We start from the raw sequence: 18,934 nt of genomic DNA, 5'->3' as shown, positions 1-18,934 counted from the left end.
TCTTTTCCTACTGTAGCTGTCAGAAATCTGCTGCTGCATTATTATAAATAGACAGTGCGGAGGGGCGGGGCTCCGGGGAATCCTGCAGTTGATTGGACAGCGTCATCCAACCGTGATGCCCAAGTATCGAAGTGCAGGCGACCTATTGCTTCAGCAGAACTATAGACTGCATACTTCATTTTGCACGGCTGCAGTTACAGTTATACATACGCGCTGCTATAGATTGGTGTTTTCCGCCGTTGGCAGCTCCCTGACTGCAGCCGTGAAAGTGTCACTTCCTCTTTCCACATGCTAAAAATAGATGCACTGCAAGGAAGCAGACACGTGCAGAGACTGCAGTGAGCACAACTGCTCAAGAGTAGCAGTCCTGTCCTTTTCTGAAAAAAGGTTCAACAAATATCAACGGAAGCAAACTCAACTGATTTTCTATCCTCAATATGTCCTCAGTGAAGAATCCCAACAGGGGAAAGTTTCTAAAAGACCCAAATATCCCCTAGGAAAAATAACCTTCAGATATCACCATGGAAATGGGTTGATTCCTTACATCAAGACAAACAAAAAATATATTAAGTTTCTTGTAAATGTTTGTAAACATGGAGCATCATCTAATTACATATGTGCTACAGTGCTAATTTTCATAAATACCAACAGATGTAAACATTGGGTATAGCAGGTGAAAACGTTCTCTTGAATCTTGATGACATAAAACAGTAAAAGACTGAATGTTCAGGTGGGAATGAACCCATTTAGTCGACCCATGAGCGTTATTAAATGGAGCAGGAAGGAGTTTACAGCAGGGACTTGGGTCACTGCTGAATGGATTTCACTCCTGTACATGACTGAGAACTAGAAATGTAACCTGCACAAGATACACAATTACACAAACATAGACATTATTTTAGCTCCCTTTTGTCTTCTGCCTTCTCCTGTTCCCCCCTCAGTCCACAGACCCAGACCCAAACCCATCTCTGCAGTAATCATTCATAAAGGCTGCTTCAAAGTCCTGCTTCTGCCTCCATTTATGTTCATGGGTTGACTAAATGGGTTCATTCACACCTGAACATTCAGTCTTTTACTGTTTTATGTCATCAAGATTCAACCAGACATTTCACCTGCTATACCCAATGTTCAGATCTGCTGTGGTATTTATGAAAATTAACACATACGTAATTAGATTATGCCCCGTTTGCCCATGTGAACAAACAATTTTGAAAAACTTGATAAATTTTTTTTGTTCGTCTTGATGAAAGTAATCAACTCAGTCATTTTCATGGTGATATCTGAAGGTTATTTTCCTCCCCTATTCACGTGAGTAAAATAATGAAGAGCTAAATCATAGGGACTATTTGGATCTTTTTAGAAATCCCCAAAGCAATTTCAGTCAAAAGGAACTGGACTTGGTTATTTGCTTAGGAAGACGTTTCACCTCGGAGTGACAGTCGTTGGTGGGAAGTAGGTTTCGAGGTTAGTGCTTTAACAAAGTCCAAACCAACGACTGTCACTCTAACGACGGTCGTTGGCACTTGGAGCACAAAGGGTTCCAGTGACATCATCGGCCTTGTGAAAGGTTAAATACCTGGATCTCCACACCAGATAGTTGGTCCAGTCCCAGTCTGGTCAGATGCGTACATGAACTAATGAAGCCCCTTGGATGAGAGGTGAAACGTCTTCCTAGAGCCTAGACAAATAACCAAGTCCAGTTGCTTTTGACTGAAATTACTTTGGGGATAACGATGACCTGGACAAATGAGAACATTCACAGGCGTCTTTTTAGAAACTTCCCCCTATTGGGAGTCTTCTGGGCTTTTTTTCCCTTATTCAGGACATATTGAAGATACAAAATCAGTTGATTTTACTTCTGTTGATATTTGTTCAAGGTTGACCCCTATTTTGGCTTGAAATGACTGGACTTCAGGTAAAATGGGAGTAAACTGGGTTGGAGATCATAAGGCAAAGAAACCAGAAAATGAACGAAACTGTAATCTCTGTAAAGGCCTGTAATGACCCCCCTAAAAATAAGCCCCCCCATGTTATTAGAGATAATCACTTGGAGTTACTATACAGATTGCGGTTTTCAGAGGATAAATTATTCTGTAAAATAATGTTGATGTAAAAATGACGATGTAACAGACGGAATATGACTAAAAAACAGATATGAAATGATTGTCCTAACTAGGAGAAAGATGAATTAAAGAGTGCAGGGGATTCTGTGGTAACCACCCAGACAGTGAACTGAAATTAGGTCCGTTTCATTGGGTTAAAAAAGCAAAAAAGGATCAAAAATGACCCAGCTTGTACATCCTGAGGTAAGGATGATGTGGTTGCACTGTTATGCTGGCGGCTAATAAGCTAGTAGGTCCTCTATTGAGGACAACATGTTAGTTTGTGTTCATCTGTCAAACAGCAAGCTCTTGTGGTGTTACAGTGTTATGAATGAGATCTGATGGAGAGATGAATGATTGCACAGCGTTTAAGAAAACAATTTCCTTTTTAAATATTTAATACGGGTAACTTTTAAGTTGCAGCACAGCGTATTTATAGATTACGTCTTCAGTTCAGTTAAGCCTTCCCTAAAGCTAGTGTTGTCTTCTGGAAATAACATTCAGATTCTATTATGAAGCCTCAGCATAATGACAAGAGCCTCTTTCTACTGATCCCAAATCCAAATGATTATTTTATATAAATGTAATCCACATAAATACATTTAAAAAACATTTGGTCATTTTGATCTAGTTCTTGTGCAATCGAGGAAACTATTTGCAGTCATTTGTAGCCATAAGAGCCATATCTTAAGATGTATATATCATTTGAATAAAGTAAATATGTACATATTTAGCTTGTATTTTCTGCTTATTAGAACCCTGAGGAATTGCACATTTGTTCTGCAATTATCTGTAAAAAATAATGCTTCCATAGTTAACGAAAAGACATGAGACAGCTGTCATTAAGAAAGCCACGCCAAGCAACAGATTTTTGACCCGATTCAAATGCGTGTAATGTGCTGTCATTTTTAGCTCAGGTAGATCAAGTAGTTCAAACTTATCCTGGTGCTGTGATTTAGACTGGAGTCAAGCTCATTGCTTTTTGTGGACGCCCCAAGTATTTTGAGTCAGACACTACACTTATTCTGGAAACATGACACTAATGCAAAACAATGAAGCTGTGATATTTTAATGATTGTTGTATTATAATGTGGCTACAGAGAAAGACAGGTTTGACTGGATGAGTGTGTGTTTGGGACTGTAATTAGTTTTTAGAAAAATGATCACAGCCTTTGGGAAGAACGGAATGAAGGCAAATAAAGTGTGGCTTTAGGATGTGAACGTACAGGGTCTATAGAAAGTCATGATACCTTTTTGAAAGTCACATTTTGTGCTTTACAGCCTGAAATGATAATACATAAAATACATTTTCCAGCATGATTTACACATTTTGCCTTACAACACTCAAGGGAATTTTTTTTCTAAATTTCTGGAAAGTAATTTTAAAAAATTGAAAAAGTAGAATGAGTGTTGGAAAAGTGATGAGTCCCTTTAGAATAACCATTATAAACATTCTCAGGTAAAACCAATCACCTTCCAGATCACACACCAAGTTAATTGGCCTGCACCTGACATCAACTGTGGTGGTTTTGATTTCACTTCAGAATAAAATCAGCTGTTCTTGAGGATTCCACTCTTAGTAGAGCATGGTAACACAAAGAATTCATCATGTTTGCAAAGATGCTTTCAAAAGAGCTCCAGGATAAACTTTTGGATGGGCACAAGTTAGAAGGATCTAAAAAGATTTCAGAGGCTTTAACTATCCCTGAGGACCGTTCAGAGTACTGTCCAGAAGTGGAAGGCATATGAATCCACCCAGACCTGGCCTAGATCGGGCCACCCCTCCAATCTGGAGGACAGAGCCAGGAAAAGATTGATCAGGGAAGCTGCCAAGAGGCCCACGGTGACCTTGAAGGAGTTAAAGTCTAAATGGCAGAGGTTGGTCCATCTGTGCATGTGACAACAATTTCACAAGTTCTACACGTGGCAGGGTGGAGAGAAAGAAGGCTCTTCTGAAAAGATGTCACACTGAGTCTCATAAAAAAACATATTGAAGATTCTGATGCCATTTTGAAATTTAGAGTTTGTTTTAGTCAGACAAATGAGTTATTTAGTAAGGATGTCCTCTTACCTTTATTTAGCTAACCGTTTCGGCTGGGACACCATTCTCTGCCAGCAGCACCAGGGCGAGGAACGGACAAAACCAGGTCGGGGAGCTTTATTTTGAAGTCAGCTGTTTTCATAAAACACGTCATACCCGGAAGAAAACAGCAGCTCAGAGGAAGGCTGGAGCACAGCCGTAACTGTCAGCTAAGAAGAGGTAAGAGGACATCCTTACCATACAACTAACTTGTGCTGCTATAATCCCTGCTATTCTAGTTTTTTCATTTTACTACTATACTTTTATTTACCATTACTTTCCCCAAATTTAGAAAATAATTTCACTTGAATGTTGTAAGGCAAAATGTGTCAATCCCACTGGAAAATATTTCTTTATGTATTATTATTTCAGGCTGTAAAACAAAACAAGTGACAGTTTCCAAAAGGGTATCATAACTTTCTATAGGCCCTGTAAGCAAAATCCAAACTTTTTATTTATTTTAAACACTACATCTTATATTATCAAAACGCAGCTCATTTCAGGTAGACTTCCCCTACAATTGCCAAGCATAACATTTGTTACTTTTTTCTTCTGTTGCCCTGTGGTTTTACCAGAGAACTGAGCCGACACACTCATGGTGCTGAAGACAGAAGTATCTGGGAGTCACATGGGAGAGAGGGAAAAACAGTAGGGGCAGGAGTAATAGATCACAAGCCCACCCATGGCAGTGAAAGCACAGGGTTAGTGTGATAACCCAGTGACTGTAGTGTCCAGGACACTGATCTGTTGGCACAGGTGGTAGAGGCCACCTCAGTTCTCCACTTTGACCACTTTGGGTGCCTGACTGCCCTGGTCTTCAGCGACCACCTCTCCCCTCCTCTTCCTCAGGCCCTTCATCTTACGCGTCTGCAGCTTGGACAGATCCTGCTTCTGCATGTGGACCCGGCCAAACTTGGTACCAAAGGCGTCATGGGAAATGTTCTTCTTCTTCTTGGCCTGTAACAGTGATAGAGATTAGCAGTGTCTCTCTATGAGTGATGAGAGGGCTCATTGCATTAGTCAGTCAATCATTACACACTATTTAATATTTACATCAAATGAAATATTCAACATTTCTCTATAATAATTTTCTGCTCAAGAACTTTGCCATAATTCATCCATTCAGATATTTGAAAAGGTTAGAATATCTTCTAGAAATAAAAAAATAAAAAAGTTGTGCAAGATTTTCTAAAATGGTAACTGTACAGTTACAATGTGGTCTTTCCTCTGGCACCACCCTCAGGACAAACTTTATATTTTTCTAGCCACTGATGGTCGGGATCTAACAACAGCAAAGTTCTCTGTACATTTTTCACTGTGTAATGGGGGCCATTAATGTGGCTATAATAGACTTTTAGTATTATATTCTTGGTCATATGCATAGATGAATGGCCAGAGTGGAAAGGTCACGTGTCATATTATTCTATCCAGGGGATTTTTACCTTCAGAGCTTTGGGCCGTCTGTGAGCTAACTTGTACAAGTCCTCTGAGGCCAGATGTGTTCTTCTTAGGACCAAGTCCAATGATGGCCCAATCTCCTCAAGCTCTATCCGCGGCGTTCGGCACCCAGACTTCTTCAACAGACACCTTCAATGACACATCACATCCATATCTCTGTTGTGGGTAATATTAGCAGACAACATACTGTATGTGTGGCTGATCTCAGGGTTTCTGTTATGCACATTTTGCAGCGCTCTTGAATCTGGGCAACACGCACCCGAGGAGAGGCAGGGAGAGAGAGTAAGGCCTTTACACACCAGGGGCAGTTTCTTCTCAGATTAATTCACACTTAAATATAGTTTTTCTTACTGTTTTCTCACGGGTACTTTCACACAGAACGTGATTATTGCACGGTGAAAATTGACGTTTTCTTTGGATCAAGGTTCATTTTGCAAAGCTTTCCCACCGCGAAACATCAACCAATCGTGTGTCGTTTACTTATGAGGACACAGAGGCCTGTTACTTACTAAAATTTTAATTTTAGAAAGGATCAAAAGGGGGTTCAAAACATGAGTTGGTCACTGGCTTCGGGTGTTCACACGGAACCACAAACACTTCTTTCTCTTCCAGTGTTTCCCATAACTAAACCAATGTGCGGCGTTACGCCACAGAATACACACTGAGCAGCACAAATTAATTCAGTTTTTTTTCAACGTGATATTGAAATGTAAATATTATTCTGTTTATTCATCTTCACATAGAACTCTTTCGCCCTGTCATTCTCGTTCACACTTGAGACAGTGAGATGAAAAATGAACAGCATCGCGCTACCTACTTTTGACTTTGTTTGTTGACTTTGGTGCAAAGATGGCGGCGGACGCAGCAGGTCGCTCTGGTCTGTTTTATCGGAGGTTCTAACACACTATGTACACCATGTAAACACACTAATTTAATGACTGGAACGATGAGCTTCCATGGGTGTAGCATAGAGCAGAAGGTGGTGTTTTCCTGTGCAAAGTTTGCAGTACATGTTGGTTTGATGTGGTCAGGATGTGACTGTTAAAGAGTGTGTACATGGAAGAGACATCACTTAATAAAAGGTGTAATTAAATTATACTCAGGCTTTGGTTTTTATTCAGGCAAGAGAACATGAGCTGTACTGAAACCTTAGTGTGCTTTAAAGAATGAAGACTGAGCTGAATCATTTCAAATGCTTGCTGTAGCTTTAAAAACATTGGGAGCGATATCCGCCGTGTTACTTTGTCCTGTTTTCTTACTTTTACTCCAAACTGTGACCAACACCAGTCTCCCTTCCCTGCAGAACTGTGAGTTTCAGAACGTTTAGGCTGAATGTCATCGTGCTGTCTATCATCGTGTGTCAGAGTCTGTACAGGGGAGAGGTCAGAGCCCCTGCCCCTCAAAAGGTCTCTGTACGGCCCTGCACCACACATTGCTACCTGCTCTGTGGGAAACACTGTCTTCTTAACCAATTCTTAAGCAAATTCCTAACCCAATCCAATATACCTGTAGCTGCGCATGTAGATTTTCCCTTCCAGGGCTGTGAAGTGCAGAACATGTTCTAAACCCGCCAGACGCACCGCAGACACAGTGGGACCTCTGAAGAAGTCTAAAAGATGGGTCAATGAAACGAAGAAGTGATGTTAGAAGTCAAATAAAGTAACACAAATATCCTCCTAAATAAACCTAGAGACACATTCAGTGAGTTTAATGAGTGTATACCTATGAGCAGACTCTTGAGACGCTTGTGTTCATTGTCTGTATCGAAAGACTCCCCTGCAAACACAAGCATTGGTTTGGTCCCCTCAGGACATTTGCTGGTCTGTACAGAAAAACACAAAAAGCACATTTTACGAAGGGTTATCAAAGTGACGTGATTAGAAAGAGTTGCAGCAGTATCATTGTGGATCGCATGTCGATAGGAGTATCAAATACTTGAAAAATATCCCTTTACGGTACATTTAGAATAGTTTCAAAAATGTGTGGTTAACTATGAGATAACTACGTGATTAATCAAGATTCAATATTTGAATCGTTTTGACAGCCCTAATATTGGACACACAGAGGGAAATCCCAAATAAGAGGCAAGTAAAAGTGCTTTCATCAGCGGGTTATATGATCGATCAGAATTGTTTTAACTCACTCTTTGATAAATAGAAAGTTAACAGAAAATAAATAGATGAAAATCTTAGAGTATATCTTTAAGGCTCATTTATGCTCAACGTTAGAACCGAGCCATCTGTCTGTACTCTGCGTTCAAATTATCTGTATTTGTGCACATTTTTTGAAAGCTTACAGAACCAGCTGGTACTGTCAGACAGCAAGGTAAAGTTGTAAAAGTGAAAGTGGTATTCTAAATATAGCATACAGTTAAACTGATATTCATTTTTTAAGTGTCTAAAATCGGTTTAGCAGCTGACTCCATCCACAGCAGCTTCTGTATCAGTACTCCTGCTTCTCCAAACTGGTGCTGTGCTAACTGTCATCTACTGTAAGAAACACACTACAAAATATCGGAACTATCCCTTTAAAGTACATTTATTAGGACCTCCTCCATCGTCACCATTGTTGTAAGAAACCTTTCACAGAGCTGCCCCCTAGTGGAGGTATTGCTTAACATCCATGCTAACGAAGCAGGTATGGAGTTATGTGAGCAGTGATGGTTAGTAGGTGTAAAACAAACATCCATTTTCATATGTAAAGGGAGCATGAATGAGCCTTTACCAGTTTGCTATTAATGATTGGAAGATCATACAGAAAGAAAATCTAGACAAAAGTGTGTTTCCTTTCTTGAGTATGAATAGAATTCACTTTCACACTTCTGTTTCTGGCACAGCACACAGCTGCACGTTCAGCCCACAGCACACAGACAGACATCAGTGAAAACTATTTTAAACAAACACCTGGTCAGCCTGGTTAGGTTGGCATGGTGATACATATTACAGTTCAGTCAGGTAAGTTGGTTAATGTATCTGAATTGGAGGTTTGATCTTGTGAACTAGCATCATGGCTGTTGGCAGTTAAATGTAGGTTTCCATCAGGGTCAAATGTGACCAGAAAGTTTCAGGGCACGCCCTCTCAAATGGACGTTCACTCTCTGTGTTTCCATTCCAAAAAAAAGGCCCCAGAGGGATTAAGGAGACTCTGGAGGTGAAATATCACTCTGAATGGGTTTAGATCACCGGTGATCAGCTGATCAGTGATACAGGAGCCCACTGCTCTTTCTCCAAATGAGAAATACAGAATAATGTCAGTGTGATTTAAGGTGGCCCGTATGATTCACAACCTCAACTTATTTACAAGTAACATGAAAGAAACACTGCACCTTATATATTCTGGGCGCTGTAAAAGTGTTGGTTGACAGACAGGCTTCCCCTGAATTGCCCCCCGGGGACAAATAAAGTTTTTTTGAATTGAATTTGAGTGTGAGTGTGTGTGTGTGTGTTTTAACAAGCCCGTGCAAAGATGTGCGTGCACAGATCATTTTCTCTGTAAGCTCATCTGCTTACAGAGGAATGTGTGGTTATACAGTAGTAGCCTGCTGTCATCTTTAGGCGCTGCTTAAACCGGTTGTTTAAACATGGCGTACATTTTGTACTGACCCTTCTTCAGTTTTTCCCTCAAGAAATGTTAACTGAAGAGCTGCAACCATTACCTTGATGTCACTCAGAGAGACGTACTTCTCAATTCCAAGTTCAATCATGTCCAGCACGTGAAAGTCAAACAAACGACCTGCAAACAATGACACATGTGTCATATACAAGTCATGTGTAAAGGTCTATCAAGAATCATCTATCTGTTCATTTGATTGGGAACAAGCATAGGAATGACATCATAGTTGGTCTCTACAGCCTCACTCTGCCATATATCTGCTTACAGGTTGTCCTGTTATGTTTGTCCATATGTGCATTAACTGGTGGCGTACCGCCCATAAACTATACTGTGTAGTGGAAAAGAATTTCCCCTCAGGACAATTAAGTCTAAAGTCTCTCAGTGTATATTTAAAAGTGAGAGTGATATAAAGGGGGGGGGGGGGGGGGGGACTTTACCAAATATGAGGTTGTTGGGCCGTTTCTTGTTGTGGGAGCCAAACAGAAAGAGAGAGCAGTCCGTCTTCTTGGAGAAAAATTCCTGGTTAAGAGTTCAAATGATTAGTAATAAGACTGGCAAACGTGTTTACAGATTTAAGTGTAATTAAGAGTTTTCTTGTACACTCACTAGTGATGTTGAGTCCTCAAATGGCCGTGTTATGTTCTTCCTGAAAAGCAATACAGATTTTGTACACATCCATTCATTTTTCCTTACACTTGTAGATCGTAAAATTAAAAAATATTGCAGTCAAAAACCATGAAATAGTTTTTAAAAATACTCAGCTAACAGTTCAATTTGGAACTGTGATCTTTAACAGGTAGGTTCCATGGATCCTATTGATCATTTCACTTACTTCTTGTACAGAACAGCATTTGGCTTCTTCAGGGAATACTATGGTGGAAAAAAAGAGTTTTCATTTAAACTCAATCACAAATAATATGAAAAGGTACAGCTGTGAGTGATGTGTTCAAATTCAATATGAATTATTATTCCTGTGTGCTGGACTGCTAGACACTCAGACTGCTAACCAAGAGACTTCAACAAAAACCTTTATCTTGTGAAATGACAATGATCAAAATGAAAAAACAGTGTTCATTGTGTCAGAAGAGCAGATTTCAACAATGTTTTCTTCTCTAGGATTCAAAAATGAACAGGAAGTGTAGAGACCACAGCTTTGAATGATTCAGCACATCTGCACCCACAGGACATCACTAGTTTCTCACACTGCTCTGCTCTGATCTGCGTTCATCGGTCTCTTCCACAGTTCACTAACTGGAGTGGGTTTCTTACACATTACTTTGTCACCAAGGATTTTCCAGAGATTCTCTATGGGGTTTAGATCTGGACATTTCATTGTTTAAATATTCTTAGCTTCAAGGAACAGCTTGAACTGAACTCCAGTGCATTCGGTATTTGACTTGTATGGAGTGCCTCTCAATATAAATGTAGCCGGCTGCTTTGGCTTGTAGCATTGTAAAATGGTATATTTTAATAAACTCTGGGTTCACTAACTACATTGTTGGTGCTTTGATTTCTGTGTCAGGACTCTTATCATACTACTGCAGGGGTTTGGTGCTATTTTGAGAAGTGTTAGTGGTTGAAGTGTTAGTGGTTAAAGAGCCGTTTTAATGCCTTAGCTGCCCCAAGCTAATCACTGTTAGTCACTTTCGGCTGTTAGTGGCTGTTGGCGACCGGCTGGGATTTCTCCGTTAATAGTTGTTACACAAAAAAATGGTCTTGATGGCTTACTTGAGTATATTTGCCAAAAAAGACCCTGGGATGATTTTACGTCAGAATTTCCCTCTAACAGAACATACACTGAACCCACAGGTGAGAAACTATGTTCTATGGGTGAACAATTTTTAACTACGTTCCATTTATTTCTTGCATGAGTTGAAATCTATATTAGATGTAGCTAAATGATTAGATCGTTGGTATCTTGAAAAATCAAGCTTCCCTGGATTGTTTTACACAGGGACAACTTTCCCCCTACCCTGAGCTGATAAAGAGCGACTAAAAGAAGTGTGATAGTGTCTAAAACTATCTGGAGATTGATAAAGAGGTGTGCGTTCAGGTGTGGATTAATATGGACAGAGATTATTTCTTAGACAGAGCTAAAACACTTGTTTTGAAACACTGTTTAAGAATGAAGACATAGTAGAGTGGATGTAGCTTGAGTGCATCACCAGGTTACTTACTATGTCCTTGAGGGCCTGGGTGATGGTTTGGCTCGTGTTCCCCCCTTTCATTATCATGGCAGTCTTCACATCCTCAATCAGCTTGGGCGCTCGGCTCTCCAAGAAGCGCTTGGAGCGCTTTGTCTTGGGCTTTCTGAGCACAGACACAAACAATAGAAGTAGAATGAGATTAGTAAAATGGCTCAAACTGTTTGCCGTGGTCATTGGATTAGTTCAAGAGAAAATGGTGCTCAGCACTGTGCATCAACTATAAAAACAGACTCAATGCAAATGTCCATCCTCCGGACTTGTGGACTGAGCCTTCTCAGACTTGAGTCGTTAAGTACTGTACTGCTCTGACTGCCCCGCTATATTGATCTGAATATGAATGTCTGTTCTGCTCCAGTTCTACAGTATTTCTATGACACAACCCCAGGGGAAGATGACAAAGTGCGGTTCACTGCTACACAAAATAAAAAACAGAGCTGAGAAAGGGGCAGTCAAAGTCACTACATGTAGTGTTGTGCAGGAAACAGATACTGCAAAGGCACCGCGGTACCCAGCCGTTAAAAACCATACCGTTTCACGTGTTATTAGTATCGATACTTTACGAACTTTGTGCGACAGCGGGCAGAGTGCATGTGTGCGGCTTCTCTCTGCTTCATCACTGCCTGCAGCCAGAGTGGGTATGGGTATTTCATAGTAACATGTCACTCACAGAGTGAGACAGACATGGCTGAAAGTGGCATGAGTGCTCCTGCCGACCTTCCTAGACTTGTTTATAAGCGACCCACAAAGCAAAAACTAGCCGACGGTGTCAAGCTCACGGACGCCACACTACCCGTCCGTAAACGCTTTAGATCGATACAGACCAAGGGAGCAAACAGGACCAACTTGGAGAAACACTGAGCTGACAGACACGAGGAGAGTTGCAGGTTAGAGGGAGATAACAGAAATATCCCCCTGATGTAATTTTAACTCAAGCAAGGGTTTATTTTTTTTATATTAATAGAAAATGGTGTGACTGGAGAAGACCAGCTCCGGGTCATTTGTGCTGTACTGTAGTCACTGCTGTAGTTTGCAGGGTTTAAACTTCATCAACATGAAGTGCAAAATGCAAATGTCCCCTTTGTGGGATGAATAAAGGATTATCTTAGCTTTTACAACATGTTTTTTTTTTTATTTTGACCAAAGTCATAACGCTGGTACTGTGACAAGCCTAACACTAACCCATTCAATTTTGGAAGTCAGAGGACATGCTGCATTTGTGTGGTGTTGGAAAAATCATCATCCTGTTTGAATCTAATAATTGCAATTGATATCTAAACTTAAAATAAATATAATAAATTCCATCATAGTAGTTTTTAAAAGAGTAACTATGAAAAATATTGTTTCATAAATTGTGATAAATATTTCCATATAACTGTTATCCTCAAAGCAATTTCAGTCCAAAACAACTGGACTGGTTGTTTGTCTAGGAAGACGTTTCACCTCTCATCCAAGAGGCTTCATCAGTTCATGTACGCATCTGACCAGGCTGGGACTGGTCCAACTAACTGGTGTGGAGATCCAGGTATTTAACCTCTCACAAGGCCGATGATGTCACTGAAACCCTTTGTGCTCCAAGTGCCCACGCCCGTCGTTAGAGTGACAGTCGGTGGTGGGCAGTTGGTTTCGACTTCGTTAGTGCTCTATTGAGTCTGAACGACAGTCGTTGGGGTCACCCGGGCCATGTGTGAACAGTTGTCCTTTGAGGTTAGATTGTTGAATCTCCTGGGAAGGGATGAAAGGGCGGCATTGTAAATTGGAGATAAGTGGTGTCTCAGACCCCCTCCTCTGTTTAGCGATGGTTTCTCCACTTTTACATAGATGGCTTCTTTTACTCCTCTTTCAAACCATCTGTCCTCTCTGTCCAAGATTTGGACATTGCTGTCATCAAAGGAGTGGGCTTTCTCCTTGAGGTGTAAGTGGACAGCCGAGTCCAGGCCTGAGGAGTTAGCTCTCCTGTGTTGGGCCATGCGTTTATGCAGTGGTTGTTTTGTTTCTCCAATGTAAAGATCTTTGCATTCCTCGTTGCATTGGACAGCATAAACCAGGTTGCAACCTGGTTTATGCTGTCCAATGCAACGAGGAACACAGGAGAGCTAACTCCTCAGGCCTGGACTCGGCTGTCCACTTACACCTCAAGGAGAAAGCCCACTCCTTTGATGACAGCAATGTCCAAATCTTGGACAGAGAGGACAGATGGTTTGAAAGAGGAGTAAAAGAAGCCATAATATAGGGGTCATCTTTCTTCCTCTATATGCTAAAGGTTATCTGGCACCATAACAGTCCCCTCATCCCTCAAATTAAACAGGCCATGTGGTTCGTCTGCCTGTGGTTATATGGATCAGGACTGTAATCACAGTACAATCTTACGAGCATCAGGGCTGCTGTTAATGACAGCTCCTTCCATTGACTTGTAGTTGCAGGTAAATCCTTTTCAAAGCCTTCGCCTATCTTGGACACATAGCAGGTGTATTTTCCTAACACAGAGAAAGGCTTTGAACACTTTGTGTGAGCTTCTGTGCTTGTTTACCCTCGTAAATCGAAAGAGTTCGTTTAATTTGAACACAGATATACTTCTCATCTCATCTTCAACCGCTTATCCGGGGTCGGGTCGCGGGGGCAGCAGCTCTAGCAGTGGACCCCAAACTTCCCTTTCCCGGGCCACATTAACCAGCTCTAACTGGGGGATCCCTTGGTTTAAGAAATTCAGAAAGAAACGGCAGTTACAACAGCAACAACTGCATGATATTATAGGAGTTTAATCAGAATCAGCCGTCCCCAAGTCATCTATATTATAAAATGGCTGTGCCCCATTCCTGCCCTTGGTAGTTCAGCCTGACCATCGTTTTTGTGGAGTGAGTCTCCCCTTACCAGACTCGTAAGTATAAGTATATTGATGGTCAACACTAGCTTCACATTATTTGGTTTGTATGTAATGTAGATGAAGAGCGATCTGAGTTGACCAAAACACATTATGCTAATGCTAGGCTAACGTTAGCGGCCTTAACAACGTTAGTTTCACGGGTCCTGAACAAGAAGATACGTACAGACGCTTAAAGACAGTGAGTTCACGCGTTATTGGACTTACAGCACACCGCCTAACTGCGTCATTGTGTCTCTTTGGGCTCTTCCTCGTGTTCCTGTCGGCTCCTCGGGTGCCCTCTCCCTCACGGTGCGGTTCTTGTTCCACGTGAATGAGAGCAGCGGAAGACAACATTGGTCCTTTTCTTCTTCTTTGGTGGAACAGTGGTTGGTTTCCTGTTTCAAGTGAGTTACGCCATCTGGCGCATAGACATAAAGAGTAGACGCCTAATCGAACGTTGGGCCTATTGGCGCTGACGAGCGGTGGAGCCGCCATCTTGGCCCGGTCGCCCGCTCCACTCAGTGTAAGGACAGGACACGGTTCAGCGTATTTGAATATTCATAGTGGGATTAACAGTAATAGAATATTCTGATATATGATATATGTGATGTATGATAGGTGTTTTGCAAACACTATAAATATAAACACAACAAGAGAAATCATTTATAGAGTATGAATAGGCTATATTTCATACATGAATACATAAATCTCTCTCTCACTCACTCTCTCTCTTTCTCTCTCTCTCACACACACACACACACACACACACAAACACACGCACGCACACACACACACACACACTCAGAGAAAATTAAAATACATATAAATCAAGAGTATCAATACAAATAGGTCAGAGAGAGAGATGACATTTTGGACACATCTAAATACAAGTCAAACAGACACACTTCCATTTAAAGCACTAAAAAAAACAAGAGCCGAACCCTATATGTTTATAAATGTTCAGAAATGATCCATGCTCTGCCAGTCGCAAAGTCGTGGTAGTGGAGAGGAGAGGGAGGGTCCACATTTGAGCGAGTGTGTGTGGTATAAAAATATATATAACATTTTGTTAAATCGATCATTTTCACACTGTTTTGTTCTTGCACAGTTACCAATTTGAGTGTAGCTCTAATTGGTAAAGAAAGTGATGTTGTAGGAGTACTTTGTATAGTATCTAAAATGACTGTGTCCTTTGTTTTTAGGCAAGGTCTAATTATGTGAATGTCTTCTTTATTACATATTTTAATTATGTAGTAATTGTATTTAATGTGCAAACAAAAACACGGGGCATAGTTCAGTAATATCCATTTTAAATTATACAAACCATTTAAGATTTTTCCTTAGTTAAATAAATGTATGATTTTTTCTTTTCAGACTGTTTCAACTTCTGTGGTACAACTGAACTAAAAAAGCCTGGACCCATCAGTTCTGGTTCGTCCTGCTCTCAAGTGGAGATGTGGAGAACCAAGTAAAAATGTATGGAACATTTTGTTCAGCTGTGAGAATATCGGGCACAGAGTGGAAATACATGTTCACGCTTGCCTCGTAAATCTCTAATTCATTCTTTATAATAAACCCCACATCATGTTGCTCCTGTTTGATGAAACAGTTTAACAGCAAAGGATATTGGTCAGATTCTGCCACTTCTCCTTTGATAGTCTAAACTTTAAAAAAAAAAGTGACATGACATGAAAAATTATCTCATAATTCATGTCAATGTCATGTTCAATATTTAAAAAAACAAAACTGAGAATATCTGAGGTGACCTGAGATGAACTGTCTCTGAAGTGTCTTCCTCTCATGAAACCACAGCACATCCTCCGCTGACCTACTGCTGGAAATGTGCAATCCATTTACACTGGACCACATGTACGACAACCCCTCTCCTCCCTGCTTCTCCTTTCATATCTACACAGGCTTGCACACACACATCTGGCCGGGGGGTAAATAAACTAAGATTCCCACAGAGGCTAGTCTCCATGCCTCTACTGTGACAAGATAATAATAATAAAATAAGGGACAGCAGCTCCTCTGGCAGCTAAATATGTATCTACCTGCCACAGCCTGAGGGACTCACTATAACATTCAAAAATGCATGGATTTATGTATAATTGTTTAAAATTGTACTGTACCGTACTGATTATGAATTGTAATATTGTAATATTAGATTAGAGCAGGAATACGCTGCACAGTGCTCTGGCATCTTGTTCCTTCTGCTGCTCAACTCATAGGCTCAACGAGTCACTCATAGAACTGATATGGTAGGATGACCGATCCAAGATGGCGGCCGCATTTCTCGCGGCCCAACGTTCGATGCGGCATCTACTCTTTATATGTCTATGATCTGGCGTCCACTCTGCAGTGCACAGCTCAGACTGGGCTGTAGCTACAGGCTCAAATCACCACAGATCCCAGCAGGGTGTTATGTGGAGGTTGCTTTATGACTGAATGAACCCGATGATGCTAATTAGAAAGTGTAACAATTGTTTTGATGTATGCGTATGTATTTATCCATTTTAATACTTGAACTAGAGCACATAATGCACCATCAACATGGGTTTCAACCCTTATCTCCTTGCTATTGGTCCAGGGGAAAGAAGCACATGGGACTATTTATGGAATTATTTCACTTTAATTTAAAATTTAGCTTATCTGAGCCCTAGTCTGTTCCACAGACTTGGTTGAAAAAATGACGTGGCCTGCTGGGATGGGTAAGCCTCTCCTAGCTCTAGCTTTATATTCATTGGGTAAACGTTTGTGATTTCAAAATAAAGCCTAGCCAGATTAGCTAGCATAAAGGCTAGCTGGTGGATGACAGTTTACAGTAAAGCTGCTGGTACTACATGAAACTTGGTCTAAGGGTGTAGCCTGGGCCAAAGAAGAAGTCAGAGGGCATTGGTGCTGCATTTGGGTGGTGTTGGAATAATTACCACCCTGTTTTAATAATTATTATAATAGAAATTGCAATTAATAATTAAACTTAAAACTTAAACCAAACGTAACACATTACTTATAAAACTATTTAAAATAGTTTGTTGTGAAAGAGAGAATGTTGTTGAAAGGACTGGCTGATATATTAATTAACCACTTTCAAGTGAATCTTAATTTTGATCATTAGTAGTTTTATATAGAATAAGTATGAAGAATAATATATCCCCAAAACAATTTCCGTCAAAAGCAACTGGACTTGGTTATTAATCTAGGAAGAGGTTTCATCCAAGACGCGTCTAACTGTGTCAGAGCGTCTGCTTTAAAGTGAAAAAGAAAAAGAAAAAACCCCAACATGAATCCCACTATCCCTCCCAACAACCCATGTCAGATGTCTTCCAGGTAGGCTACTAGGAAGTGTCCTCAGCATCATCAGGAGTACTATAGGACTATTACTAATAACCAGGAGTACTATAGGACTATTACTAAGGGCGTGATCACATTGTCCTTTTGGCCGCGGCCAAAACCGGTTTTTCAGCTAAAGTCTAGTACCTTTAAGTAGTGTGAGCGCACCCGCTCCGCGCTCAACTGGGGCCAGCTGGGCCGCCACGGCCCGCTTGAAATAGGTGGGCTTTAGCGGAGCCGTTTGCACATGTACGAGCACGAGCGTGCGCACGTGCACGCGCACGAGCACGAGCCCTACGGCAGTAGCGTTATGTCCGCCTGTTCGGACATGTAAATAGAAGGACGGACCATGCGCGGACATTTAACAACAACAACAATGGTGGGGAAAGGTTCACGTTGGTGTGATGCGGAGGTGGAGTGTTTACTGCAGATTTGGTCGGATGAAAATATTCAAAAACAGTCGACAAGACGCACAAAAACTCCGAGGTCTATGGAAAGATTTGTAAACAAAGCCACACACGCGATCAATGCGTGTGACGTGTTACGGCGTGATGGCGTATGGACAGCAAGAAGCATTGGCCGAGGCCCTGGTAGTGTGAGTACAAACGGGGCTGGGGCGCGGGGGGGAGAGGGAGGGGGGACAAGTACCCTAAAGTCCGGGTCTCGGTCCGGGAGGATAGTGTGATCACGCCCTAATAAGAGCCAGCAGTGGGTTCCACTGTGGAATGCTCTCAAAGATCCCCTCTGTGAAAACCTTAACTTCTCCAACGGTAGACATTGTAAAATTTCACATATCCAACTATTATGAGTCGGTGGAGAAACACGTTTCCATTTAAGGAGAATGTTACGCCTGGCGAGCAGGGTGGTAAAGGCCACGACACGTTGTGTAGTAACGGGCAGTTTTTTAGACGGAGGGAGCCCAAAAAGAGCAGTCAGGGATTTGGTTAAAAATTTGTGTTAAGGGCCTGTTTGAGGGTTTGAGATATATTGGAACAGAATACAGCAATTTTTGGGCACGTCCAGAACATGTGTGCGTGGTTAACTGCTTACAGCGGTTACAAGCATCACTGTGACTAGGGTATATCTTTATATATCTAGCTATCTCGTTAGCGTTGGTGATATGGGCTCTATGGAGCACCTTCCACTGTAATAGGCTGTGCCTGGCACAAATCGAAGATGAGTGGACCAGTTTCAGAATGTCCCTCCACTGGTCATCAGTAATGTCTACCCCCAAATCCTTTTCCCATGCATTTTTAGGTGAGACAGTGGGGACTGGGCTCAG

General features: G+C 41.3%; 1 protein-coding gene across 1 annotated transcript; it reads right to left on the bottom strand.

The window, feature by feature from the left end:
* Positions 1-3,174: 3,174 nt before the first annotated feature.
* Positions 3,175-14,679, bottom strand: rpf2 (ribosome production factor 2 homolog). The gene is made up of 10 exons (XM_083933567.1): positions 14,545-14,679; positions 11,430-11,562; positions 10,085-10,122; positions 9,859-9,898; positions 9,690-9,771; positions 9,296-9,372; positions 7,363-7,462; positions 7,147-7,249; positions 5,625-5,769; positions 3,175-5,139 (listed from the first exon to the last, which is right to left on the bottom strand). Exons 1-10 carry the CDS (start codon positions 14,565-14,567, stop codon positions 4,954-4,956), a joined length of 927 nt encoding a protein of 308 aa, XP_083789693.1. The 5' UTR covers positions 14,568-14,679; the 3' UTR covers positions 3,175-4,953.
* Positions 14,680-18,934: the final 4,255 nt, after the last annotated feature.

Source organism: Echiichthys vipera (assembly GCF_963691815.1).
Source record: "Echiichthys vipera genome assembly, chromosome: 19".
Taxonomy (NCBI): Eukaryota; Metazoa; Chordata; class Actinopteri; order Perciformes; family Trachinidae; genus Echiichthys; species Echiichthys vipera.
The sequence above is the reverse complement of the archived record's forward strand: the minus strand, read 5'-3'. Positions and strand labels throughout refer to the sequence as shown.

Bases quoted from the DNA above. Each gene is read 5' to 3' on its own strand.
- rpf2 (XM_083933567.1), bottom strand. From the start codon at position 14,567: ATGACGCAGTTAGGCGGTGTGCT. The intron at 10,123-11,429 runs GTAAGTAACCTG...TTTCCACCATAG, and splicing joins CCCAGGCCCTCAAGGACATA to TATTCCCTGAAGAAGCCAAA. The intron at 5,140-5,624 runs GTAAAAATCCCC...TCACTGTTACAG, and splicing joins GACGGCCCAAAGCTCTGAAG to GCCAAGAAGAAGAAGAACAT.